The 27,450-nt window shown below is 43.3% G+C and overlaps 1 protein-coding gene across 4 annotated transcripts in view; it reads right to left on the bottom strand.

Moving 5' to 3' along the window:
- Positions 1-738: 738 nt before the first annotated feature.
- Positions 739-27,450, bottom strand: part of FAM114A2 (family with sequence similarity 114 member A2) — a 32,323-nt gene continuing 5,611 nt past the window's right edge. For all 4 annotated transcript variants that reach the window (XM_073567902.1, XM_073567904.1, XM_073567905.1 and 1 more), the window contains exons 3-14: positions 23,031-23,124; positions 22,363-22,461; positions 21,577-21,683; positions 19,947-20,081; positions 19,484-19,642; positions 17,745-17,865; positions 10,479-10,558; positions 9,105-9,209; positions 7,754-7,890; positions 7,087-7,159; positions 4,791-4,844; positions 739-3,504 (exon numbers count right to left, since the gene is read on the bottom strand). In XM_073567902.1, the coding sequence (XP_073424003.1) occupies positions 3,403-3,504; positions 4,791-4,844; positions 7,087-7,159; positions 7,754-7,890; positions 9,105-9,209; positions 10,479-10,558; positions 17,745-17,865; positions 19,484-19,642; positions 19,947-20,081; positions 21,577-21,683; positions 22,363-22,461; positions 23,031-23,124 (1,266 nt within the window). In that variant the 3' untranslated portion in view covers positions 739-3,402. The remainder of the gene's footprint in view (positions 3,505-4,790; positions 4,845-7,086; positions 7,160-7,753; positions 7,891-9,104; positions 9,210-10,478; positions 10,559-17,744; positions 17,866-19,483; positions 19,643-19,946; positions 20,082-21,576; positions 21,684-22,362; positions 22,462-23,030; positions 23,125-27,450) is intronic.

Here is a 27,450-nt window from a genome sequence, read left to right as displayed (position 1 = left end):
AGAAAAAAGAAAATTTCCACCTTTAATACCGGGGGGCATAACTTTGGAACAGAGGGGCACAAAAGGAAAAGAAAAACTGTTCCAGAATCGGTGAAGGAGCGACATAGTTTCAAAATCTCTGCTTGCTGCCATTCAGTAGTCTTTTTTTTTCTAAGAAAATTTTTCTTTTACCTCCAGCTGTAAAACAGAGACAGACATCCGGTCATACCTGTAGGACAAGGATTTTCCGAATGTCATTGGGGCTGTGCTGCGTGCTGCTGGATGCCTGGGGCCACTTTATCAGACTGCGGCTGCAAGATCCTGTGTCAGGCACGTATGGCACTGGCGTTCTGTTACTGTATCGGGGGGGGGAACCAAACCGGATAAATCCATTTTGTATCCAGCAACTTTTATAGGGTGTGTGCTCCAGGGGGTGAGATCATGGGAACATTTCTTGGGAATAATACCCCGTATGCTCATTATATAAAAATCATTTTTGCTTTTGGATTTCATTAAAAATTTTGCACCATTCGGCTTTTACAGGACCTTTGTTTCCCTGCACATCAACTTTGATGTGGTCATAAATCAGCTGAGAAGAGCTCAGAAAAGCACAGATAAAAGAGTTACAACTGAGTTCTATGACGGATACTCATGTAGGCCTATACGAATAATTCCAGGACCCCAAAAAAGATTAACTCTGTGCCCCCTGACAGATCAAATGGGATGTCCCCAGTCCCCCATCCCGCCAGTCACACAGGGTAAACGTTAATTGGCTTTTATTTCAGGTTTTGTAGCCACACAAATATAAATATACATACAGAAAAATACAGATTTGGCTCCTGAGCGGCTGGATTGGTAGAGGATGAGGCAGCAGGGGTGACGTATGGCATATTCGTAGTAAGACCCTGACAACCCTGGGCTCAACCCGCAGTCCGTAGCTCCATGGTGTCAGTCATTACTACATTATTGATTCTGTGTGTGAATGACGAGATGCGCCTATGGAGTCATTCATCTACAGCCGGCGGTGCTGCCCACGCATTTCTGGCTTTACCTGGTGTATTGTGGATGTCGTCCCTATGACCACCACACATAATGGCTGGAGAAACTGTTCGGCTATATTCAGTATGAACACATGAAGGATGTCTCAGGAAAGGTGGCGCATAAATGACAACCTGTCTTTAAGAGAATCATGTAAAAAAAAAAAAAAATCTCAACCTGCGATGACAGAATGGACAGTAGCATCGGTACAGACGCAGCAGAACTGGACGTATAATGTATCCCAACCTAAAATCTATTATTTTTAGTCGTTACATAGGACTGCAGGTAGATGTAAAGCATTTTTTTGGGCCGCTTTGGACAAATTTTTGAAAACTTAGTAATTTTATATAAGGTTTTTTTTTCTTTTTCTTTCACAAAAAAAAAAAATAAAAATAAAGAGTCTGCGGTCAGATGAGTGGGATTGCTGCACAAACAGATGCAGAATGAATGTAATTGTACTGAATGAAGATTTTAGCGTCTGTTTTCTGCATGGACTTTATAATATTGCTTTCTTTATTCACATCCACAGAAAATGTATATATTATAATGACATATTAAAAAATAAATTACTAAATAAAGCAACAGACTTTTTGTTTTAGTCAGATGATACATTTCTTATTTCTGGATTAAACATGTATCCCTTTAACAAATTAACAAGAAAAAAAAAAAAAAAAAAGACGCTTGCACATGTAATCAATCCCCTGCCGTGATGACATCACGACCATCATTTAAGGGACAGATCCAGTAAATCACTTGCCTCAGTGATATCACATGTGACCACCGAGGCCAGAGATTGGCTGCACGCGACCGCTGAGGCCAGAGATTGGCTGCACGCGACCGCCGAGGCCAGAGATTGGCTGCAGGCGACCGCAGAGGCCAGAGATTGGCTGCACACGACCGCAGAGGCCAGAGATTGGCTGCACGCGACCGCAGAGGCCAGATATTGGCTGCACGCGACCGCAGAGGCCAGAGATTGGCTGCACGCGACCGCCGAGGCCAGAGATTGGCTGCACGAGACTGCGAAGGCCAGAGATTGGCTGCACGTGACCACTGAGGCCAGTGATTGGCTGCACATGACCACTGAGGCCAGTGATGGATTGCAGCAGTCATGTGAATGATGGATGTGATTTCTTTGCTGCAGGACCATCAGGGTCCACTAGTGTGGCAGTGCTAGGTGGACTTTATAGGTGAGTATTGCTTATTATGTATATCATATATATTTATATAATGCATGTATGTATAGTTTCCTGCCCATAGTTCGTTTTAGAACAATCCCAGACAGCCCCTTTAATACCACGAGACGTCGTCTTCTTCTGTAGCTCAAATGGAAAATCGCTTAATGTAGTAATAAATCAATAAAAGGATGAGTTACAGTTCGGCTCTATCATTTACGAGTCTAGAGAAAAAAAAACTATGTATTTGTGCATGAAAAAGTCTTGCTAGATCGCCTGCAGCTTTCTCCCTAATGACTGGGCTGATCGGTAACTAAGCACTCAGCCTGATCGTAGAGAGAACTGCCACACGGTCCTGTATGTGGCCGCCTGGCACGGTAGGAAGGGAAGCAGAACACGATGAGTGACTTGACACAGCGGGACACATTAATGAAGCCTGGGCAGCTGAGCGAGCCTCTGGACCACCAAATACAGACCCCAATCTTCTACCCCAGCCTGGCGCAGATGGAGACTAGCTGTGAACTAATCACTAACGCATCGACCACTCTTGGTCATCCAGGGAGGTGGACACTAACCCCTCCACTACTCTGGACCACCAGGGAACCACTCATTAACCTCCTCCATAATCCCCCTAAGTAATCATCTCAACATTACACTAAACGACCATAGACGTGACCATGAAAGTCCCTAAAATATTCCTTTATGTGACTGTGTGACGGTATACGTCGGCCACATTGCTGTCCTACATTATACAGTGCAAATGTGGTGTGGAAGTTCAATCGTCACTGCCACACTCAGGACTGTGTTTTGGAGGCACTACAAGTCACACAATGGCTTAAGAGCTTCATAACAGCTGGATAGCCCCATATTGCTTGTGAAAGTTCATATATATAAACTAAGAGGACCCTTCCAGTTCTAAAGGGGCCACCGATTTCAGTGCGGAAAATGGAATGAAACCCCCAATTTTAGCGACAGATGCGATTCCCGATCACCCCCACCCCCGGTCAGTCGTCTTAACACCCCTCTAACATCAGAACGGTAAACCATAAAGTGTAGAGCTCACGTAAAACCACCGACACATGACACTTCATTTTAGTGATACAAGTCAAAAATGGAAATCTTCACTCAAAATTTTGGTTTTTCGCTTCCTAGTTTCTTTTTAACCTGCTGCAGGTCAGACAGGCGTCGCAGGCTGGAGGGCGAGGGTCTCGTCCTAGACGCCCTTAGACTCCGTCCTGCTCTGGATGTGGGAGATCTCAAGCACAGGAAGCAGGAGCTGGAATGCATCTTGTATGTAAGAAGCGCTGTTTGATGCCTGCGGAGGAAAAAGGAAGGAATGGGCTGAGCAATGGCTGGGCAAGCTGTGCGGGGTCTGCTAGAGGGGGCACCATAGATGACCCGGCACCGAGCAATTCACTACCAAGAATATTCAACGGGTCATCACACAAACAGAATTCATCTATGATCCACGGGGTCCTAGGTCACGAAAGATATTTATAGAACAGTATCACAAAGCGTTTCAGCTGTGCTCAGTCTTCATCAGGTGAAAGCACCAAGGTGATGCCCTTGATGAAGGCTGGATACAGGCGAAACACGTTGTGATGCTGTTCTTAATAAATACTTTTTAATATTTTAAAACGATCATGCGTGACCACCATTTCATTCCCTTCTATGGGTGGAGCAGCGATCATGGGTCATCACCATTATATTCACTTCTATGGGTGGAGTAGCGATCATGGCTGACCACCATTTTATTCACTTCTATGGGTGGAGTAGTGATCATGGGTGACCACCATTTTATTCACTTCTATGGGTGGAGTAGTGATCATGGGTGACCACCATTTCATTCACTTCTATGGGTGAAGTAGTGATCATGGGTGACCACCATTTCATTCACTTCTATGGGTGAAGTAGTGATCATGGGTGACCACCATTTCATTCACTTCTATGGGTGGAGTAGTGATCATGGGTGACCATTTCATTCACTTCTATGGGTGAAGTAGTGATCATGGGTGACCACCATTTCATTCACTTCTATGGGTGGAGTAGTGATCATGGGTGACCAGCATTTCATTCACTTCTATGGGTGAAGTAGTGATCATGGGTGAACATAATTTCATTCACTTCTATGGGTGAAGTAGTGATCATGGGTGACCACCATTTCATTCACTTCTATGGGTGAAGTAGTGATCATGGGTGACCACCATTTCATTCACTTCTATGGGTGGAGTAGTGATCATGGGTGAACACAATTTCATTCACTTCTATGGGTGGAGTCGTGATCATGGGTGACCACCATTTCATTCACTTCTATGGGTGGAGTCGTGATCATGGGTGACCACCATTTCATTCACTTCTATGGGTGGAGTAGCAATCGTGGGTGATCACCATTTTATTCACTTCTATTGGTGGAGTAGTGATCATGGGTGACCATCAGCAAGTGGAAGTGCACAGTGTAGTGGTTGTTCTCGGGTACTGTGGGGTCCATCTACCCCTGGTGGTGGTGGCAGGCAGTGCAGACAATATTCCTGTATTCCCTCCCACAAGAGGCCCCCTCAATGTAGCAATAAATATGGAAATTAAGGCTAGGAACTGACTCACCTCTAGGAATACTCCTGTGATTAAAGGGTTCAGGATGTCCGATTTTTCAGATGCCTGGAAATAGCATAAATATTAGACGACCACACACAAGAGCTGGCAATATCGGATTATCTTTTATTTGCAGAATAAAAATGGTTGTCCTAATGCCCCTATTAAAGGGCTTCATAGCACATGGGGGAAAGAAGTGGACGATATGGACCCCTGCCAGGTATGTGATGAGACGGGTAGTGAATGAACCATTTTGGTGTAACTGCAGAGATTACTGACCCCTATGACACAAGCTCCTGGACGACTATATTAATCTTTCCACTGACTATCACTGTAGACGGATAGCCGTGAAGATCTGCACACGCGGACCCTTGTAGAGATAACATGTCTGCAAACTAACAAAACTTACAGATAAAGACACTGCCACCTAGTGGTCAATCTACAGTATTGAAGAGGATTGAAATTAGGAGATGAGAGCAAGGAGTGTAAACACAGAGTGGCATGTCAAGGTTTGGGCACCCCAGGTCAAAATTGCTGTTATTGTGAACAGTTTAGCAAGTGGAAGATGAGATGATCTCTAAAAGGCCTAAAGTTGAAGAGGACACATTTCCTTTGTATTTAAGGCAAAATTCATATATTTTCATCTTTTAGATTTTAAAAAATACAAAAAGGAAAATGGTCCGGTGCAAAAGTTTGGACACCATTGGAGATTTGTGAGCTCAAATAACTTTGACCAAGGTTTCAGACCTTAATTAGCCTGTTAGAGTTATGTCTTCTTCGCTATCATTGTTAGGAAAGGCCTGGTGATGCAAATTTCCCAGGTTTATAAAAACCCAGCCTCCTCTAACCTTGTGCCAAAAAACTGAAGCCGTGGGTTCTTCTGAGCAGCTGCCTAGCACTTTGAAAGTAAAATTGTGGAGGCCCACGAGGCAGAAGGCTATAAGAAGATAGCAAAGTGATTACAAGTTGCTCTTTCCTCAATTTGAATTGTAATTAAGAAATGGGCGTTAACAGGAAGAGTGGAGGTCAAGATAAGGTTTGGAAGACCAAGTAAAATTTTAGTGAGAGCTGCTGGTAGGATTGCTAGAGAGGCAAATCAGAACCCCGCTTGACTGCAAAAGACAGTCATAAAGATTTAGCGGACTCTGGTGTTGTGGTACATTACTCTACTGTTCAGAGACACCTGCACAAATATGGCCTTCATGGAAGACTCATGAGAAAAAAATCTCTCCTGCATCCTCACCATAAAAATTAGTGCCGGAAGTATGCAAAAGAACATCTAAACAAGCCTGACGCATTTTGGAAACAAGTCCTGTTGACCGATGAGGTTAAAATAGAACTCTTTGGCCACAATGATCAAAGGTATGTGTGGAGAAAAAGGGCACAGAATTTCAGGAAAAGAACATCTCGCCATCCTTTAAGCATGGGGCAGATCAATCATGCTTTGGGGTTGTGCTACAGCCAATGGCACGGGGAACATTTCATGGATAGAGGGAAGAATGGATTCAATGAAATTTTTATAAATTCTTGATGCAAACATAACACCATCTGTAAAAAAGCTGAAGGTGAAAAGAAGATGGCTTCTACACATGGATAATGATCCTAAACACATGTCAAAATCCACAATAGACGACCTCAAAAGGCGCAAGCTGAAGGTTTTACAATGGCCCTCACAGTCCCCTGATCTGAACATTAGCAGTGCAAGCAAGATGACCCAGGAATCGCACAGAACTAAGAGAATTTTCCAAGGAAGAATGGATGAAAATCACTCAAACAAGAATTTAAAGACTCTTGTCTGGCTACAAAAGCGTTTACAAGCTGTCATACTTGTAAAAGGGGTTGCGACTAGGTACTAACTGCGCAGGGTGCCAAAACTTTTGCACCGGCCCATTTTCCTTTTTGTAATTTTTAAAATGTGAAAGATGAATATTTATATATATATAAATATTCATATATATGTTTCCTAAAATACAAAGGAAATTTGTCATCTTTAACGTTAGGCCTTTAAGAGATCATTTCAACCAGGGGTGCCCAAACTTTTACATACCTCAGTATGTATGGATTGCCTATATTCATGAAGGCTATATTAAAAAAAAAAAAAAAGAGAACACTCCAGGAAGACCCTGGAGATTGTTGGACATCCCAAGCCTGTGCATTTCTTCTGTTCTCACCAGCCAAAATCTGAGTGAAACAAACTTGTGTTGGACTGAGCGCCGTGCTCACGTGATTATTATATTGTGTAGCGATATTAATGATGTATAGCCCGTGTCTTGGCTGCCAGTACTGCATGCAGTGACACGTTACATACCCCTGCGGTTGTCAGGAGGCTGGTCATCCTCTTTGATAGCTGTGACAGCTCCCTGCACAGTGCAACAGTCATTCTGGTGGTGAGAAAGTTAAGAAAGTTAAAGCAACCTTAAAGGGGTTGGTTTCAAGTAAAATTCCTTCCCATAAATTCTATTTGGGTATATGGAGATAAAAATGTAAACATTCTTCTGCCATAAAGTGTTGCACCCTGTACGTGGGACAGCTTAAAAATGTTTTCCAGGATTTATTAAAATTTAGTAGTGAATGGGCTAAATAATTAAAAAAAAAAAACCTACACTCAGACCTCTACATTTTCTTATCACTGCAACTGCGGCAGTCACAGGTTCTTTCCTGCAAGTTCACTGTGACCGCTGCAGCCAATCACGGGCCGTACATGATGTCATGATTAAGGCCAGTGACAGACCGCAGCATTTATGTGATTGATGTATGGCACAAAAAAACTAGCGGGGACCCACTTGAGAAATCACAGCAGAGCTGTGGTGGATTGAAGAGGAGAGTATGTTTTGTGTTTTTTTTTTTTAATTTAACCCATTCCTTTCTAGATTCCCAACCGATTGCAAATGCGCATTGGTTGATCAATAAGTTTAGCCATCAGGCCGCCTTTAACAAACATTGATGGCTGCTATGTGGCTGGATTAAACCCTTACTGTGATAGTGCTTTGCCTCGTGTCACTGCCGGAACTTGGGTGTCACCGTGCAGAATTAAGGCGGCCGTCTTGTGAAAGACTTCTATGGCACAGGCTGTTTGCTCCGCAAGGCTACGAATGGCAAATTCATGGATAGCCTGACAAAAAGAGAAGAGAACGTTAGTGTGTATTCCAGGATCTGCCCCACAATCAGGCTTCTCGCTCCTCCACGCAGATACCATTGATATGGTATAATAGGAGGAGAAATGCCGCCTTCCGTTACGCCATATATCAGGGTAATAGACATCCTAAAGGTGGTCGTCCTATCATATTTCTGCAATGTAGGGGGCTCCAGCATCTACTAACCATATTCTCATTTTTGCCTGAAGTAGCCCTCCAGTTTCCCAAGAAAGCTGATTAGTCTGTAGGACTTTGCAATATATTCATTTTTTCCAAGTCGTCTTATTCGGACATTTTGCTTTACAGCAGATAGAAGAGCACTGGTCTGTGCTGTCATGGCTTCAAGGGCTTGTCCAGCCTTATGTTACTGAAACCCTATATTTAGACTACATCATCAATATCGGGGGGGAGTTCGACACCCGATCAGCCATTTACAGCTCCGCCAGCAGCGAATGGAGAGGAAACAACGCTGCTCCGATCGCTGTGCAGGGACTGCTGCCGAAAACTGCGGCTCAGCTCCTGATCAACAGCGTGGAGGGCTTAAAAAAAATGATCTAAAGCTGGAAGTCATGGGATGGGCCGCACCGGTATAGTTTGGATGTCATCCCCCACCCAATTCTTATTCCTAACCATCAAGATCTAAGAGATAGCAATAAATGGAATCTGATTATCGCTGCTCCGGCCACCAGAATAACGTACGGCTTGTGCTCTGTTCTTGAGTTACTGACCCTACTGACTTCAATGGAGAAAACTGTATCATTAAAGTAATCATTACTATTGTCCAACCTGCCTGTTCTACCCGATGCTGGCACAGACCGGTCAGCGACCGATCCTGATGGCAATACAGCTGCTCCACGTCAGCAGAGCTGCTCTTCCTCTCCCGAGCTGCTCTGTCATGGTGTGACTGCTGATGACATGCTGATTGACAGCCGGCTCCCCGCAGTTAGGCAGTGGGGAGCCAGTTATCAATCAGAATGACAGCAGTTGCGCCCTGTCAACAGAGAAGAATGGAAGAAAAAACGCTGCTCTGTCGACGTGATGTCAGCGGAAGCCACTGAATCGCCGGTATGAGAGGTCTGTGGCCGTTCTGTAGTGGTAAGAAGTTCATAAGCCCATAGTTAAAAAAAAAACAAAAAAAAAAACCCTTTAAATACATAGAAAATACACCAAGATCCGGTTACTCTGACATTACCTCGATGGTGGGTTTCCTCTGTGGATCAGTGTTCTCCTCTGTTCCTGTCACTTTCTCCTCCTCCTCCTCCGCTTTAATCATCCAGCTGTACGTGGCTTTTCGTGCCTGAAATTTAAAGAGACGTCAGGAAGCTAAAATCCACATGGAGTCAAATTAGGAAACCAGAAAGTCAATCTGGATAAAGATTAGAGATTAAAATCATGGGGGCGGCAAAAGAGTCCCAGGGCAGTTCTGGGTCCACATAAGATCAATGTCTACTGCAGGACGGGTAACTAGAGAAAACGATTCCCCACACATAGCATTCATGCTGAAACTCAGTTACCCACTAATCTCAGTTTTGACATTTCTTTTTTACTTAAATGTATGTATTTGGGGCTAAAAATATCACTCACTATAGGTGCAGCTCCTAACTCCCAAATGGTGCCACTACATAAGGGATGTGTTACTTATCCAACCGTACAATGTGTTTCCACCCCTGATTGGGGCCTTCAGTCACAATGACACACGGCACAAGTACAATCATCAATCTGGGGGGGGGCTACCTTTTTGGCGCCCAATTCAGGACAGAAACAAAAAGGATTGGAAAAAGGACTAGTACATATCTCTAAAATATAAGATTTGTATTACATTTCCATTATTACATGTACTTATTTCTTCTTTTTAGGATGGATTTGTGAGGCAGATCCTCTTGTAAAATACACGTGAAATTAGCACTTTGCAAATCTGCAACAATCGTTGGCAAAATGTAGTAATTTATAGAGTGTACCGTAATTTGCCACTTTCCCTGTTTAATGCCACACTAGCAGCTTTATTTTTAATTTTTTCTACACCATTTTGCCGCACTTGGAATTTTTTTCTTTTTTTTTTTGTATATTATATGGTAAAGTGAATGGTGTCATTAAAAGCTACAACTCAGCATCATGAAGGCTTAAGTTTTCTTTTGCAGGCCATGGCGATGAAGAAATAAAAAAAAAAAAAAAGGTATGGCTCTTGGAATAAAGGAAAAAAAAAAAACGAAAGTGCAAAAAAAAAAAAAGCCCGAACCTTACAATGGTCATATAATATACTAGTATTAATATAGTCTCACTCCTTAGCCTTATACAGCATAGGAGAGGTTAATGCGGGGCCCCAAAGATGGCACTTGCTAGGCATTTTTTTTTTTTACAACTATCCCCACATCATAGCGTGTGCTTACTTTATAAGAGTAAGGTGTTCGTGCCTGGCAGATCTCATCTCGCTGCGAAATATAAGGATGAGGCATGTGGAAATCCAACATGCCCAATCCTGGTTCGCCGATCACCAGGGGGAATTATCACACTTTGCTTAATTGAAAGCTGGAACGTTTCGCCATTGTGTGCACATTCATATACTCACATTTGTCAGTTTCTCCGGCCGCACAGAGATCTGCAGCTCCTTGAACAAAGCAGATATTTCCTCCACAAAATCTTCATCCGCTAAGGAAACAAAAAGGGAGTTCACGATCAGTATGGACACATCACACCGATGAGAATTATTAAAGGGGGTGTTTAAACCTCTTGGGAGTAGAAAGAAATGTTAAAAATGAAGGAACATTATAGAACAGTCCGTATTAAAAATCCACCTCTGGGGGGCAATTGTTTTTCACTTGCATGTATTTTGGGCCAAAAAATAATAATAATAATTTTTGCAATTAAATTTCATTAAAAATGTAGCACCAATTGGCTATTTACTACTCTGCAAATCCAACCTAGATGTGATCTATGGTCATAAATCAGCTGAAACAGACAGATAAAACTATTACAAACTTTCCCATTGGACCGTCAGAAGGAGCTCACCGACAGATCCTCAGTTAACTCACACTCTGCAGCCAGAAAGACAGTGAAACATAGAGGCTATAGAAGGCAAATAATGCAAAATTTTCAATGAAAGTCAATTACAAAAATGACTTTTAGACAAAAATAGATGTAGTTATGTAAGAAACAAAAAAATATTCCTAAAGGTGGCGAATCACTTTAAGCCTATGTGTTTCAATGGGAACAGACTACAAATAAAGAATGTGTAGTGTGATCCTTCAGCCTTTGGTATTTCTTCTACTTCTTACCAACAAGCAATCAATAAATTAGCAAAATATAGTGAGACGGGTGGAAAAAGGACGGCAATATAAGGGTTTGCTTGTAATTCGTTATCATGGAGAAATACACATTGGTTTGCACAGGAGCTGTAAACACAAAACGGAACGAGATTTTTTTTTATTTTTTTTTCCCATTTTAGATGCACTAGGACAAGAAGAGATGAAACTTGGCAGAGTTGATCTCTCTGATAATCTGTTAGTAAGGTGCAGCCATCAAATACAGAAAAAGCAGTAAGGGAGCTCCCGGCGCGTGAAAATATCGACGTAACGAATAACGATGCCATTTCATAGGGTCATACAAGAGGTGGACGATGAGGAAAGTAAAAGTACGGAGTGGCCAAATCCAACTTTGCGGCTGCCGGCTTTGATCTAATATTAAATCCCAACTACAGAGACCTCACACGGTCTGAACACGGCGTTACCCTGCCTGATAGATCCCACAACATGGCGGAGGACGTCTGATCCTCACAGGCAGCCGCAAGGTTATTCCTACTACAGCCTGAAGAACTGATGTATACAGGCGCTTGGTTTACTTTCAGCGGTGATCTGAAGACGTGTTCAACATTTTCTTACATTTTCTCTGCTTTTCAAAAGAAATACAAATATGTATATATATTTGAAAAAAGAATTAAACAAAGAAATAACATTCTTTTTTGCTGCAGTGCATTTCACACTTCCAGGCTGATCTACAGTCCAAATGTCACAATGCCAAGTTAATTCCGAATGTGTAAACCTGCTAAATCTGCAGGGGGTTGAATACTACTTGTAGGCACTGTGTATATATATATATATATATATATATATATATATATATATATATATATATATACACAGTGCCTACAAGTAGTATTCAACCCCCTGCAGATTTAGCAGGTTTACACATTCGGAATTAACTTGGCATTGTGACATTTGGACTGTAGATCAGCCTGGAAGTGTGAAATGCACTGCAGCAAAAAAGAATGTTATTTCTTTGTTTAATTCTTTTTTAAATTGTGAAAAGTTTATTCAGAGGGTCATTTATTATTCAACCCCTCAAACCACCAGAATTCTGTTTGGTTCCCCTAAAGTATTAAGAAGTATTTCAGGCACAAAGAACAATGAGCTTCACATGTTTGGATTAATTATCTCTTTTTCCAGCCTTTTCTGACTATTTAAGACCCTCCCCAAACTTGTGAACAGCACTCATACATGGTCAACATGGGAAAGACAAAGGAGCATTCCAAGGCCATCAGAGACAAGATCGTGGAGGGTCACAAGGCTGGCAAGGGGTACAAAACCCTTTCCAAGGAGTTGGGCCTACCTGTCTCCACTGTTGGGAGCATCATCCGGAAGTGGAAGGCTTATGGAACTACTGTTAGCCTTCCACGGCCTGGACAGCCTTTGAAAGTTTCCTCCTGTGCCGAGGCCAGGCTTGTCCGAAGAGTCAAGGCTAACCCAAAGACAACAAGGAAGGAGCTCCGGGAAGATCTCATGGCAGTGGGGACATTGGTTTCAGTCAATACCATAAGTAACGTACTCCACCGCAATGGTCTCCGTTCCAGACGAGCCCGTAAGGTACCTTTACTTTCAAAGCGTCATGTCAAGGCTCGTCTACAGTTTGCTCATGATCACTTGGAGGACTCTGAGACAGACTGGTTCAAGGTTCTCTGGTCTGATGAGACCAAGATCGAGATCTTTGGTGCCAACCACACACGTGACGTTTGGAGACTGGATGGCACTGCATACGACCCCAAGAATACCATCCCTACAGTCAAGCATGGTGGTGGCAGCATCATGCTGTGGGGCTGTTTCTCAGCCAAGGGGCCTGGCCATCTGGTCCGCATCCATGGGAAGATGGATAGCACGGCCTACCTGGAGATTTTGGCCAAGAACCTCCACTCCTCCATCAAGGATCTTAAGATGGGTCGTCATTTCATCTTCCAACAAGACAACGACCCAAAGCACACAGCCAAGAAAACCAAGGCCTGGTTCAAGAGGCAAAAAATCAAGGTGTTGGAGTGGCCTAGTCAGTCTCCTGACCTTAACCCAATTGAAAACTTGTGGAAGGAGCTCAAGATTAAAGTCCACATGAGACACCCAAAGAACCTAGATAACTTGGAGAAGATCTGCATGGAGGAGTGGGCCAAGATAACTCCAGAGACCTGTGCCGGCCTGATCAGGTCTTATAAAAGACGATTATTAGCTGTAATTGCAAACAAGGGTTATTCCACAAAATATTAAACCTAGGGGTTGAATAATAATTGACCCACACTTGTATGTTTAAAATTTATTAAAATTTAACTGAGCAACATAACTTTTTGGTTTGTAAGATTTATGCATCTGTTAATAAATCCTGCTCTTGTGTGAAGTTTGAAGGCTCTAACTTATTTGCATCTTATCAAACCTGCTAAATCTGCAGGGGGTTGAATACTACTTGTAGGCACTGTATATATATATATATGTATATATTTAGCTTTGCAGTTACAGTGGTCAAACATTCCCTGTAGTTCTCCAAAGATTTTCTATTGGGTTCAAGTCTGGAGACTGGCTAGCCCACTCCTGGACCTTGAAATGCTTCTTACAGAGCCACTTGTTAGTTGCCCTGGCTGTGTGTTTCGGGTCCTTTTTCATGCTGGCAGACCCAGCTACGACTTATTTTCAATGCTCTGAGAAAGGAAGGTTTTTGGCCAAAATCTTGTGATATAGGACCCCATCAATCCTCCCTTCAGTATGTTGCAGTCGTTCTGTCCCCTTTGCAGAAGAGCACCCCCAAAGCATGAAGTTTCCCCCACCATGCTTCACGGTTGGGACGATGTTCTTTGGTTGCACACATCCTTCTTCCTCCTAACACGGCGAGTGGACTGGATGCTAAACACTTATATTTTGGACTCATCTGACCACATGACCTTGTCCCGTGGCTCCTCTAGATCAGGGGTCCCCAACCGCCGGTCCGCGGCCCAGCACCGGGCCGCTGCAGTGCCCTTGCCGGTCCGCGGACACAAGGGGAGCCAGGGGCGGTCAGTGGCGTAGCGGGGGCTGGGGCGGCGCGCAGCAGTTCTTAGAGGCGGCCAGGGAGCGATCCAAGCAGCTCCGCTGCCTGCAAGAGGGAATAGCAGGAGCGGAGCTGCAAGGACCCGTCCAGCTTCCTGCCCGCCGCCCGCGCTTCCTGTCTGACTGACACAGAGAGGAGCGCGCCGCTGCTGTGTCAGAGCGAGGAAGCGCGGGCGATGCTGCGGACAGGTGAGAGGAGAGAGGTGGTGTCTGTGTGTATGTATAATGTGTGTGTGTGTGTGTACGTGTGTGTGTGTGTGTGTGTTGGTCTGTGTTTGTGTAGCCTGGCCCTGGAGGAGATGGGGACATGAGGAGAAGGCCATGAGGGGAGTGATGGAGAGACGGCAGTGATGGGGTGAAGGCAATGATGGAGAGATGGCAGTGATGGGGTGAAGGCAATGATGGGGAGAAGGGAGTGATGGGGTGAAGGCAATGATGGGGAGAGGGGAGTGATGGGGTGAAGGCAATGATGGGGAGAAGGGAGTGATGGGGTGAGGGGAGTGATGGGGTGAAGGCAATGATGGGGAGAAGGGAGTGATGGGGTGAAGGCAATGATGGGGAGAGGGGAGTGATGGGGTGAAGGCAATGATGGGGAGAAGGGAGTGATGGGGTGAAGGCAATGATGGGGAGACAGCAGTGATGGGGTGAAGGCAGTGATGGAGAGAAGGCAGTGATGGGGTGAAGGCAATGATGGAGAGATGGCAGTGATGGGGTGAAGGCAATGATGGGGAGAAGGGAGTGATGGGGTGAAGGCAATGATGGGGAGAGGGGAGTGATGGGATGAAGGCAATGATGGAGAGACGGCAGTGATGGGGTGAAGGCAATGATGGGGAGAAGGGAGTGATGGGGTGAAGGCAATGATGGGGAGAGGGGAGTGATGGGGTGAAGGCAATGATGGGGAGAAGGGAGTGATGGGGTGAAGGCAATGATGGGGAGAAGGGGGTGATGGAGCACTTATTCAAAACCTATGGTGAATTGAGTCACATTATAAATGTTATTTAATTATAAGTATGCACTGCTACACTACAACCGTGTCCATAGCCCCGCCCCCTTATGACCAAAGCCCAGCCCCTGCCACACCTCCATCCCCGCCCTGCCGGGCCATGGAAGAATGGTCTTGCTTGAAACCGGTCCCTGGTGCAAAAAAGGTTGGGGACCACTGCTCTAGATCATCCAGACGGTCATTGGGGAAATTTAAAGGGGCCTGGACATGTGCTGGCGTGAGCAGGGAGACCTTGCGTGCCCTGCAGCATTTTAATCCATGACGGCGTGGCGTGTTACTAACAGTAATGTTTGAGACTGTGGTCACAGCTCTCTTCAGTTCATGGACCAGGTCCTCCTGGGAGGTTTTGGGCCAATTCCTGACCTTTCGTAGAATCATCCTTATCCCACAAGGGGAGATATTGCATGGAGCCCCAGACCGAGGAAGATTGACAGCCATCTTGTGCTTCTTCCATCTTCTAATAATTGTGACAACAGTTGTTGCCTTCTCACCAAGCCACTTGCCTTTTGTCCTGTAGCCTAGCCCAGTCTTGTGCAGGTCTACAATTTTGTCCATGGTGTCCTTAGACAGCTCTTTGGTCTAGGCCATGGTGGAAGGGTTACAGTGTGATTGAGTGTGTAGACAGGTGTCTATTGTACAGTTAATGAGTTCAAAAGGTGCAATTAATCCAGGTAATGAGTGCAGAGTAGAAGGCTTCTTAAAGAAAAACTAACCGGTCTATGAGAGCCAGAATTCTTGCTGGTTGGAAAGTGATCAAATACTTATTTCATGCAATAAAATGCTAATTAATTATGTAAAAATCATACAATGTTATTTTCTGGTTTTTATTTCTAGATTCTGCCTCTTACAGATGAAGTGTACCTACGATAAAAATTACAGACCTCTCCATTCTTTGTAGGTGGTAAAACTTGCAAAATCTGTAGTGTATCAAATACTTATTTTCCCCACTGTATACATATGATTTCCTAAGTAAATCTATTTCTAAAGGTGCTATTGACATGAAATTCTCATCAGATGTTGGTAACAACCCATCCAATCTACCCAGAAAAAGAATTCAACCCATAGATATCCATAATATATATATTATGGGCAATAAAGATAAATAACACAGGAAAAAAGTATTGAACACATGAAGGGATGTCCAAAAAACCATGGAAAGTCATGACACCAGCTGAAATCTATCAGTCATTAGAAAGCAATCCTGTCACTTAGTGACAAATAATATCTGCTGGTTCATTACCAAGGTGCCACACAAGAAACATCTCATGATGGGTAAAACCAGTGCGCTGTCTCAAGACCTTCGCTACTTTATTGTTGCAAAGGCACTGGTTCCAGAACTTCTAAAATTACTGAAGGTGCAGTGAGCACTATTGGGGCCATAATACGGAAGTGGAAAGAACATAATTTCACCATAAACTGGTCACGGCCAGGTGCTCCCCTCAAGGTTTCAGACAGAGGAGGTTGTCCCAAGAGCCAAGGACCACCCATGGAGCGCTACAGAAATACCTGGAGTCAGCAGGTACAATTGTTTCAAAGAAAGCCATAAGTAATGCACTCCATGGCCTGTATGCACGCTCACCACACAAGACTCCATTGCAGAACAAAAAACGTGCTCAGGTGCATTTAAAGTTTGAGCAACAACATATAGACAAGCCTGTGAAATACTGGGAGAATATAGTCAGACGAGACCAAAATTGAAGTCTTTGGATTCCATATTTGGATTCCATATTTGAAGGTTAAAAGGCACTGCATATCACTCCAAAAACACCATACCAACAGTGAAGTTTGGAGGTGGGAACATCATGGTGTGGGGTTGTTTTTCAGCATATGGCACTGGCAAACTTCATATCTGTACTGAAACATTCTTGATAAAAATCTGCTGCCATCTACCAGTATGATGAAGATGAAGTAACGGTGGACATTTCATAAAGCCAATGATCCCAAACACACAGCCAAGGAAACTGTCAATTGTTTTCAGAGAAAGAAAATAAAGCTGCTAGAATGGCCGAGCCAATCACCGAACTTGAATCCAATAGAAAATGTATGGAAGGAACTAAAGCTTATAGTTCATAGAAGGAGCCCACTGAGCCTTCAGGATAGGAAGAGTGTTGAAATAATGAACCAAAATCACACCTGAGCAATGTCTACGACTAGTTTCCCCATACAGCAGGCATTTTGCAGTTGTCATCACCGACAAAGGATTTTGTACGAATTATGAAATAAATTTCAGTAAGCATGTTCAATACTTATTCCCTGTGTCATTTCTCATTATTAAACATAACTTAATTTATGGACATCTATGGTTTGCAAAATTAACACATAATAAAAAGGTCCATATCTCAGGAATCTTATGGGGAAAAAAAAAAAGAATAATCTGGGGAGCAGTGGAAATAAAATAAGAGCAAAGATTGGCCACATTTGACCTGGTGACAGGTCCTCCTAAAGATGGATTTTTAAATAGGAAGTTTTACACTAGGACATTTTAAAGGGATATTACCTTTCTCCATCTCTTCATCATCATCAAACTCTTCCAATGAGAACACTTCCTTCAAGGACTCCAGCTCTTGCTTAAGATCGTGCAGCTCTTCTCCCGATAGCGCCCCAATAATAGACTTCACCTGAGGATGCAAATAACAAATTTAAGTTCTCCTGTATGGGTCTCAGAGGATCGGTACTTTGAAGTCAACACAAAATAAAGGGGCTATCAAGGATTATTTTAATGTTTTCAGTCCCACAAATCCCATCAAAGGTGTCTTCCTTCTGTCTAACTTGCTGTGCACCATCTGTTGTTAAGAGCAATCTGCCTTTAATAGCAGAGGCGACAAGAAAGATTAGTACAAAAGTTGGGGGTGGGTCTTTATTTCTCTACAGGAAGTGGGGGCGGGTCTTTGTCTCTCTACAGGAAGTGGGGCGGGTCTTTGTCTCTCTACAGGAAGTGGGGGCGGGTCTTTGTCTCTCTACAGAAAGTGGGGGTGGGTCTTTGTCTCTCTACAGGAAGTGGGGGCGGGTCTTTGTCTCTCTGCAGAAAGTGGGGGCGGGTCTTTGTCTCTCTGCAGAAAGTGGGGGACGGTCTTTGTCTCTCTACAAGAAGTGAGGGTGGGTCATGTCTTTACAGGAAGTGGAGATCTTAGTCTCTCTACAGTAATTGCGGACAGGTCTGTGTGTCTCTACAGTTAGTGGAGGCGAGTCTTTGTCATTATGCAGGAATTGGGAGATGGTCTTTTGTCTCTCTAGAGGAAGTTGGGACCGGGTCTTCCATTCACCAAAAAAAGTGAGGGCGGGTCTTCCTTATTACAGGAAGTTGGGGCGGGTCTTCCTCTCTCTACAGGAAGTTGGGGCGGGTCTTCCTCTCAAAAGGAAGTTGGGGCGGGTCTTCCTCTCTAAAGGAAGTTGGGGCGGGTCTTCCTCTCTAAAGGAAGTTGGGGCGGGTCTTCCTCTCTAAAGGAAGTTGGGGCGGGTCTTCCTCTCTAAAGGAAGTTGGGGCGGGTCTTCCTCTCTAAAGGAAGTTGGGGCGGGTCTTCCTCTCTAAAGGAAGTTGGGGTGGGTCTTCCTCTCTACAGGAAGTTGGGGTGGGTCTTCCTCTCTACAGGAAGTTGGGGCGGGTCTTCCTCTCTACAGGAAGTTGAGGCGGGTCTTCCTCTCTACAGGAAGTTGAGGCGGGTCTTCCTCTCTACAGGAAGTTGAGGCGGGTCTTCCTCTCTACAGGAAGTTGAGGCGGGTCTTCCTCTCTACAAGAAGTTGGGGCGGGTCTTCCTCTCTACAGGAAGTCACTACAGGAAGTTGGGGCGGGTCTTCCTCTCACTACAGGAAGTTAGTAATGGTCTTCCTCTCTCACTATAGGAAGTTAGGAATAGTCTTCCTCTCTCACTACAGGAAGTTAGTAATGGTCTTTGTCTCTCTGTTACTGTGTCTCCTTATACCTCGTACAGTTATAACAGAGATGACATTTTCAATTGGAGAAAGGCACAACCGTGGACGGAGCAATGTATGCTGGCAGAATGCTAATGAAGAAAAACCTCCCACTCAAAAAGTGTGGATGCGAAGTTACATAATTCGAGAATCGCAACAGTTCTTGGACATATTAGATTGGAATGTGCACCAAAATCTTACATTCTTTGGGGACAGGTGCATTTTTACATTATCGCCTTCTGTAGATGACAGATGATGTAACTGCATGATGTGACATGATCAGTACAGCCGGATAGTGAATAGTGACAGCAGAGAGATTACAGCTACCTTTCCTTCGCTCTCTTTGGACAGCATCTCTAACGCCTCGAGGTGGGCCAGCCCCTGATACTCATCAAATAATAGTCCGTAGTGCGCTCGTCGCTCCGTCTCTGCGGTGACCTCGCCGCTGACCCGCTGTTCTTCACGTTCTTTCGCTTCTCGTAAAACCTATGGGGAGTGATAGAATGGAAATGACACCAGGACGGCAGAATCCTGTGCAATTAAGACGACATCAACTTTTTCCAGATCAGCTATGATCACTTTATAATCTGGAGTCCAATACAAAAAAAAATCCTGTAAATGAAGAGGTCACAGAGAAACGTTAGCACTGCGCTACATTCACTGTTCTTCCCTCAAACAGCAGCGCTCCTACCATCCGGCTGTGCAGGAAGCTGCAGCAGATCTCCGACCTGCTCAACCACACTAGGTTGGAATAGTAACGTTACCATGATAGTAAATAGCGTTGACCTACATGGGACAGAGTAGCGTTCCTGTTCATCAGTCCTTTGGTTTTTTTGAAGCCTGGGTCTCCTTCTGCGATAACGTCCATGGTCTTTTTGCCAATAAACTCCAAGGCATCGAGGCCTCCGGTGAGCACGGTCTTCCCCTGCGGCAGAGATCACGGAACAGATTTGGCGAAAGGCGATTAAACATTAAAAATACCATTTTCATTACACCAACCACTTAATGACCAGGCCTGAATGGGATTTAATGACCGGCCATTTTTTTTCACCTTTTTTTCAGAACCCTTAATTTTTATTTTTATTTTCATTGACTTGGCCATATGACACCTCTTTTTAATGTAAGATACATTGTAATATTTTTAGTGCCATTTTGGGCTACATATAAATTCCTGCCAAATTTACATAATTTTTCTTTGCAAAGCATACAGAAAAAAAAAGCTATTTTTTGGTTAGATTTTTTTTTATATAGATATATTTCTACACGTGCTACCATGTTGAATGCATTTTCCAAGTTATTACAGTCTTTTGGATAATAGGCTTTGGAGGTTTTTTTTGTCATATCTGTAATAAAATGTATTTTATGTATAAAAAAAAATTGGGATTTTTTTTCATGGGGACTTTTTTTTAACCTCTTGCTGGTGATATATACACATTTTTACTTTTACTATAATTTTTTTTATTTCCTTTTATTGTTATTTTTTTCTCCACTGTAACTGTGGAATTTACAGGAACCCTAGTTACAGGGGAAAACCAAGTAAACTGTCGTTACTGGTAGGGTGGAGTTAGGTCTGCTAAGACCCAGTAGCTTTGCTGTACTGGGAAAGACGCAGCGATCATGCAATCACTAGATTCTCTCAAAACATGGGCCGTACCGATGCCTCTGTTCACTGCATACTGCTCACTGAGTTCTATGTAGCCGGCAAAGGAGAAGACAGAAGCATTAATAAAACACTTGTGTCTTCTTTCCAAGGTCTCCAATAGTGTCTGACAGCTGGAGATCAGATCCAGATTGCATAAGATCCAGTCTACCAGAGCTATGAAACCAGATCAATTCCCGCATTTGGGTAAGTAACTCAATATAGTTAGGCTCTGTTCACACCTCCATTGCAGGCTCAGTCATATTTGATTGAAAAATCTAAATACATGTAGTGCCATTTTTTTCTGATGGACACTGCGAGGAAATTTCATGGACCTCTTTAATCAATGGAGCTAGTCGGACACTTTTGGCAGATGTAGCACGGAGCCACACTTAACTTTACACATGGAAACCACAACACAGATGTGAATAGATCCTAAATCCTGGGTATCTCCATGGATTATATGCCGTGGAAAAGCTACGGGTTCCTCACTGAAAAAAAAAAACGTAAAAAAAAAATACATGGATGGAATTTCGGAAACTTCATGCACATGTAGTGAACGTGTAGACCTGCTGTAGATTTTCTATTCTAATCCACAATATGTCAATTTTATTATGAATCTCCTGTGGATTTTACCTTTTGGAATTCAGAGAATGAAATCTGCACCAAAATCAGCAGACAAATCTGCAGCCAATGGTAGAGCATCCATAACACGTAGATTTTTCTGTAGAAGATTTGCGGTGGAATTCTTCCACCATTTGTAGACTCAGGCTTTACTTACTGTGCTCTGCACCGCTGTAGAGATACTGGAGAGGAATCCCAACGCGCCTGTAATGGGGGATGAGCCCTCTGCTTCTTTGGGTTCACTGCTTTCTCCAGATCCAGCATCTGACAAGAGGAATAGCATGCCTAAGTCGTTATGCAGCTGGGGTTTAGTGTTCGAAAGAAATGTGAATGTCAAAACTTTGGCTTTAAGCAGTAAAAGGGTAAGTACATAGTCTCATCTTTTGGGTTATCAGCAAGGGGCACAAGTGCATTGAGCAGACATATCAGTGGATCATGCACCGCACTGCGTGGTAATGTCCTTCGCTTCATTTGCACAAAGGTCCGCCACTGCTGGACTCGTATAAGTCCAGGGGACGGGGATCAGATTAGAATGATGCAAGAGTTCAGCGAGGTATGTGACCCAGGCATCCACACCATCAGGAGTAATCCTAGGGACAGGGATAGCCTAGGACCTCCTTTAACTCGAGGGACTAAATTAGGGTCCACAGTCCTAGCTACCCTATAGTCACAGCCTGATACGGACTGATTTGCAAGGACGTCTTCACTAGCCCTTAGAGGTCATCTGCAGACTAACAAGTCAATGAGCTAGTGCCCCCAAACCTAGCAACAGGGTCCCTTTAAATTTAACTAACTTTTTTATATAGTTTGATGAAACGTGGGTTTTTTTTTTTTTATTAAAAAGTTTAGAGTCAGGTTGTAAAACTGATAAAAAAAAAGCACATTGCAAAAATACTATAAGATAATATTGCAATTAAATAAACCAATTGTTGAAATTACTTGCCTTCTGTGGATTCTGAACAATCTCTAAATGACAACTCTACAGGACTTGGGACTCCCAGTGAGCTCTCTGCCTTCTCGATTGCAGAAGAGATGCCTTGACCTGTGAAGAAGAGCATTTACTGTCACCTTCTACATGACCTTCTCCGAGGCCGGACGGATTGCTACTGCGCACTGTTAACTCACGATCTCAGCCTGCTTCACTGCCCCTGCCTCTGCTTGCAACATGCGCAGCTGCAAGCAAGTAGGAATCCAAAGGAGCAGTGTACTTTTGCTGAGGATGAGCAAGTCTTTAACGGTGTGACAACACAGGGTTGTCTGTATAGTCTTATCCTAAAAATGTACTAATAGAGGTGAGGTTTCATCTTTTACAGAAGAAACTCTTCAATCTCCCAGTCATTCCAGTCGACGGACGATGGTTTCGAACGTTGGACAATCTACTGGTAGTCAGTGCTCCCAACTTTATAAAGCCCAAATTTAATCAAAAGAATGACGTTTTAGTGTAAGTTTGGCCATTACATCCAGCTTTTACTTTACGTAGACTACAAAATTTTAATACAAAGTTCACGTCCCATTAACAATGGTAGTCAATGGCACACATATACAACTCTACAGACATTATAGTAGAGACTCGGGGCGTATAGACCTTATCCAGGAACTATCTATACTCACCAACAGTAGCCACTGTTGCCGTAGCTGTGGAAATTAAGGACTTGCCCCAGTTACCCCAATAGCCCCATGATGATGGAGATTTGGCAACAGACTCCTGCAAGAAAATAAAGAATAATGAGTTCCACGGAAAAATGAAGATTTCTGGTACTCACCTTAAATATGTTTTTCGTAGATTTTACTGGGGGGACACAGGAACCATAGATTATGGGATATGTTGCCACTAAGTATAAGGGAGGCCGCTGTGTCCCCCCAATGAAGGCTATGAGAAAGATTTTACAGTGAGTACCAAAAATCTTAATTTCTCTGATTTTTCATTGGGAATACAGGAACCATATGGGCAGTCCCTGGGGTGGGAAAACTAATACTACAGAAGGGTTATTCACAACTTGGCCATAAACAGGAGATTTTGGAGGGCAGATTCTTAAGCGTTTCTCATGATCATTTGTCTTTTCAGCACTTCAAACTAAAGGGAGATATCTGTGAAGTGTGCTTGATGAACACTTTGGGGGTCGAAGTGTTTGGAAGCACAGATGTGATTTTCATCATGTCAGTGGAAGCTAGGACCAAGTCGATAAGAAGCATCACTGCACTAAATTTTGGGCACAGAAAATGGGCATGTGAAACTTTTCCAGTACTTTTCCACTCTCCTGACAGAAGCAGGAACACCACTACCAAACTGACGAGAAGGACCGAGGAGGTCATTCTCAAGGATCTACCTGGAAGACTGACTCTCCAAGGCTTCAATATTTCAGACCCTTGCCAGAGTCATCCACCAGATGGAAGGATAATACCTGGGGAAATCAGGTTTTCCCAGTTGTCCCATAGGATATGGAGCTGTCCAACATGGCCAAGAGGCATCTCCAGGATCTTTAGGTCAAGACTAGCTCAAAGGTGCCGTGAAGTAGTGAGTAGAGAATAAGGTCCAAGACGCTATCTGACAGGGCACCACCACTATGATTGAAATCCCTGCTCCGAGAACCATATGAAAGGATCAATCCGAGAGGTCTTTCCCTCTATTGACAAAGAACCTGATGTCTTGGTGCCAAGTATGTCTCCAAAAAAGCCCCTTCAACTTCAGCAGCTCTTTTGGTCTCAAAGGTCTAAAGGGTAAGATGCAACGCTGAAAGCCTTGGAAGGTTGGTCGGGTGCGAAGCATACATCCTCCGGAAGGTCCGCTGGCAGACGAAGAAATGGCTGGCATTGATACCTTCCACCAATTAATTTAGATATTTTAGTTATAACTGGATAGAGATGAAACACCACAACCCTCTACAAGTTTACAGGGCTCCTGGTGGCATCCGGATAATGGATATAGTTTTGATGTAGTGAGTTTATATCATAAGCTTTTTTTATGGACACTAAACCCTCCCTATCATTTTATCACAAGGTTGTTTTATTACTCAGTGCCCATTATGGCGACCTTCACCCAGTGCAGCCACGTGATACTGACATTATCATGAAAGCAGATGACGAAACTGAAGATAGGACTAGTCACAATCAGCAGAATTAAGCTTTGCAAAAAAAAAAATCTACCCGTACCCTTCTTGCAATTAACCCCTAGCCATTCTATTTTTCTTTAAATAAATGATTATCAGCTTCAAGTTTAAATAATAAGTTTTGCAAAAAAGATCTTATTTTTTGGACTATAAGACTTCCCGGAGGAGAATGCAGACAGTGTCTTTATTAATCACTGAGAGGACTGCTCTCCCTCATCCTGCCCAACACTGATGTATCTGATCAGTGCAGGGCAGGAAAGAAAGCTACCGGAACCTGTCCAGAGATTGTGCATCCTGAGTAGCTGTGTGTGTGTGTATGTAGGAGAGCTCTGTGTGTACGTAGGAGAGGTGTGTGTATACTATATGCAGCATAGCTGTATGTATATATAGCAGAGCTGCGTATGAATGTAGGAGAGAAGTGTGTACGCATGTAGAAAAACTGTGCTCATGTAGAATAGCTGTGCGCATATGTAGCAGAAACAAGTAGCAGAGCTGTGTGCAAATAGGGGAGATGAGTGTGCGTGTAACAGAGTAGAGTATGCATGTAATGTATATGCAGCAGTTTTGTGTATATGTACACACGCGGTCAAAATTGTTGGTACCCCTCGTTTAATGACAGAAAAACCCACAAATGGTCACAGAAATAACTTGAATCTGACAAAAGTAATAATGAATCAAAAATCTATGAAAATGAAACAAATGAAAGTCAGACATTGCTTTTCCACCATGCGTCCACAGAATTTTTTTAAAAATAAAGCTCATGAAATGGGCCTGGACAGAAATGATGGTTAATATTTTGTTGCACAACCTTTTGCAATCAAACGATTCCTGTAACTGTCAATGAGACTTCTGCGCCTCTCAACAGGTATTTTGGTCCACTCCTCAAGAGCAAACTGCTCCAGTGTCTCGTGTTTGAAGGTTGCCTTTTCCAGACGGCATGTATCAGCTCTTTCCAGAGATGCTCAATAGGATTTAGATCAGGGCTCATAGAAGGCCACTTCAGAATAGTCCATTGTTTTCCTCTTAGCCATTCTTGGGTGTTTTTATCTGTGTGTTTTGGGTCATTATCCTGTTCCAAGATCCATGACCTGTGACTGAGACCAAGCTTTCTGACACTGGGCAGCACATTTCTCTCTAGAATCCCTTGATAGTCTTGAGATTTCATTGTATCCTGCACAGATTCTAGACACCCTGTGCCAGATGTAGTAAAGCAGCCCCAGAACATAACAGAGCCTCCTCCATGTTTCACAGTAGGGACAGTGTTCTTTTCTTTAATTTTTAAATGCTTCATTTTTCCATCTGTGAACAGAGAGCTGATGTGCCTTGCCAAAAAGTTCCATTTTTATCTCATCTGTCCATAGGACATTCTCACAGAAGCTTTGTGGCATGTCAACATGTAGTTTGGCAAATTCCAGTCTGGCTTTTTTATGATTTTTTTTTCAACAATGGTGTCCTTGGTTGTCTCCCATGAAGTCCACTTTGGCTCATACAACGACAGATGGTGTGTTCTGACACTGATGTTCCTTGAGCTTGAAGTTCACCTTTAAACAGATTTAGAAGTTTTTCTGGGCCCTTTTTTTACTATTCGTATTATCCGTCTCTTTGATTTGTCATCAATTTTCCTCCTGCGGCCACATCCATGGAGGTTGGTTACAGTCCCACGGGGCTTACATTTCTGAATAATATGTGCAGCTGTAGTCACAGGAACATCAAGCTGCTTGGAGATGGTCTTATAACTTTTACCTTTAACATGTTTGTCTATAATTTTCTTTTTAATCTCCTGAGACAACTCTTTCCTTTGCTTCCTCTGGCCCATGTTGAGTGTGATACACACCGTGTCACCAAACAGCACAGTGAGTATCTGTAGCCCTCTATACAGGCCACTCACTGATTCCAAGACTGTTGACACCTGTGATGCTAATTAGTGGACACACCGCGATTTAACATGTCCCTTTTGTCACATTATTTTCAGGGGTGCTATCATTTCTGTCCAGGCCTATTTCATGAGTTTTGTTTTTTAAAAATTATGTGGAAGCATGGTGGAAAAGCAATGTCTGACTTTCATTTGTTTATTTTCATAGATTTTTGATTTATTATTTCTTTTTTCAGATTCAAGTTATTTCTGTCACCATTGTGGGGTTTTCTGTACCAACAATTTTAACCACGTGTGTATGTGCTGCAGAGAGTGCACATAATGTGTGTGCTGTACAGCTATGTATGTGTATTATGTACATGATGCAGAGAACACTAACCCTATTAGTATAACCTCGCTTGTGCATTGAAATTAGTGACATGTGACCTCTCCACTTCTTTACACTGGCAGGGAAGTTTTAATATATAGGAGACATGTTTGACCTTTTTTATGTGGCCTAAACCTGAGGTGCGTCTTATAATCCTACAAATACATACAATTTTGAGAGACTAAAAACAGAAAAAAATGTCACCAAGGTGAAATTTTGCGTTGGGCATAAAGTGTTTATATTGGTGCCTGACATGACAGCCAAGTGGTGAGATGACAGCATGGACTGCAGATTTAGTAGATGACCTTTTATTCTGTCACTGTACTAAGGCCAAACTCGTACAGGTGGCCCATTACCTCTCCTTTTATTGTCCCTTTCACTTGTGCAAAGTATGTCATAAAACATAGAAATGGAGAATTGGTGCACGACACCAGGAGCAGCGGCGGAGACTCATAGCTGAACCTGGGGAAGGAGAGCTGGGTTTTTTTTTTCCTTTTTTTAAACTAACATCAGCCTGGGAGAAGGGTTCTCCAAAATAGCAAAAACCACTTTACGGGGTTACAAAAAAACTGAGCCTAAAAAACAAAGCAAAAAAAGAGCCTTAGGCACGATTCAGACAACCGATTTTTTTGAGTAAGAGAAGATCAAACCAATTACGACTGTGATCTGATTTTCTCCACCTTC

This window comes from Dendrobates tinctorius, unplaced genomic scaffold (genome assembly GCF_039654945.1).
Source record: "Dendrobates tinctorius isolate UK_male_01 unplaced genomic scaffold, ASM3965494v1 ptg000020l, whole genome shotgun sequence".
NCBI lineage: Eukaryota > Metazoa > Chordata > Amphibia > Anura > Dendrobatidae > Dendrobates > Dendrobates tinctorius.
This window is presented reverse-complemented; position numbering and strand designations above follow the sequence as displayed.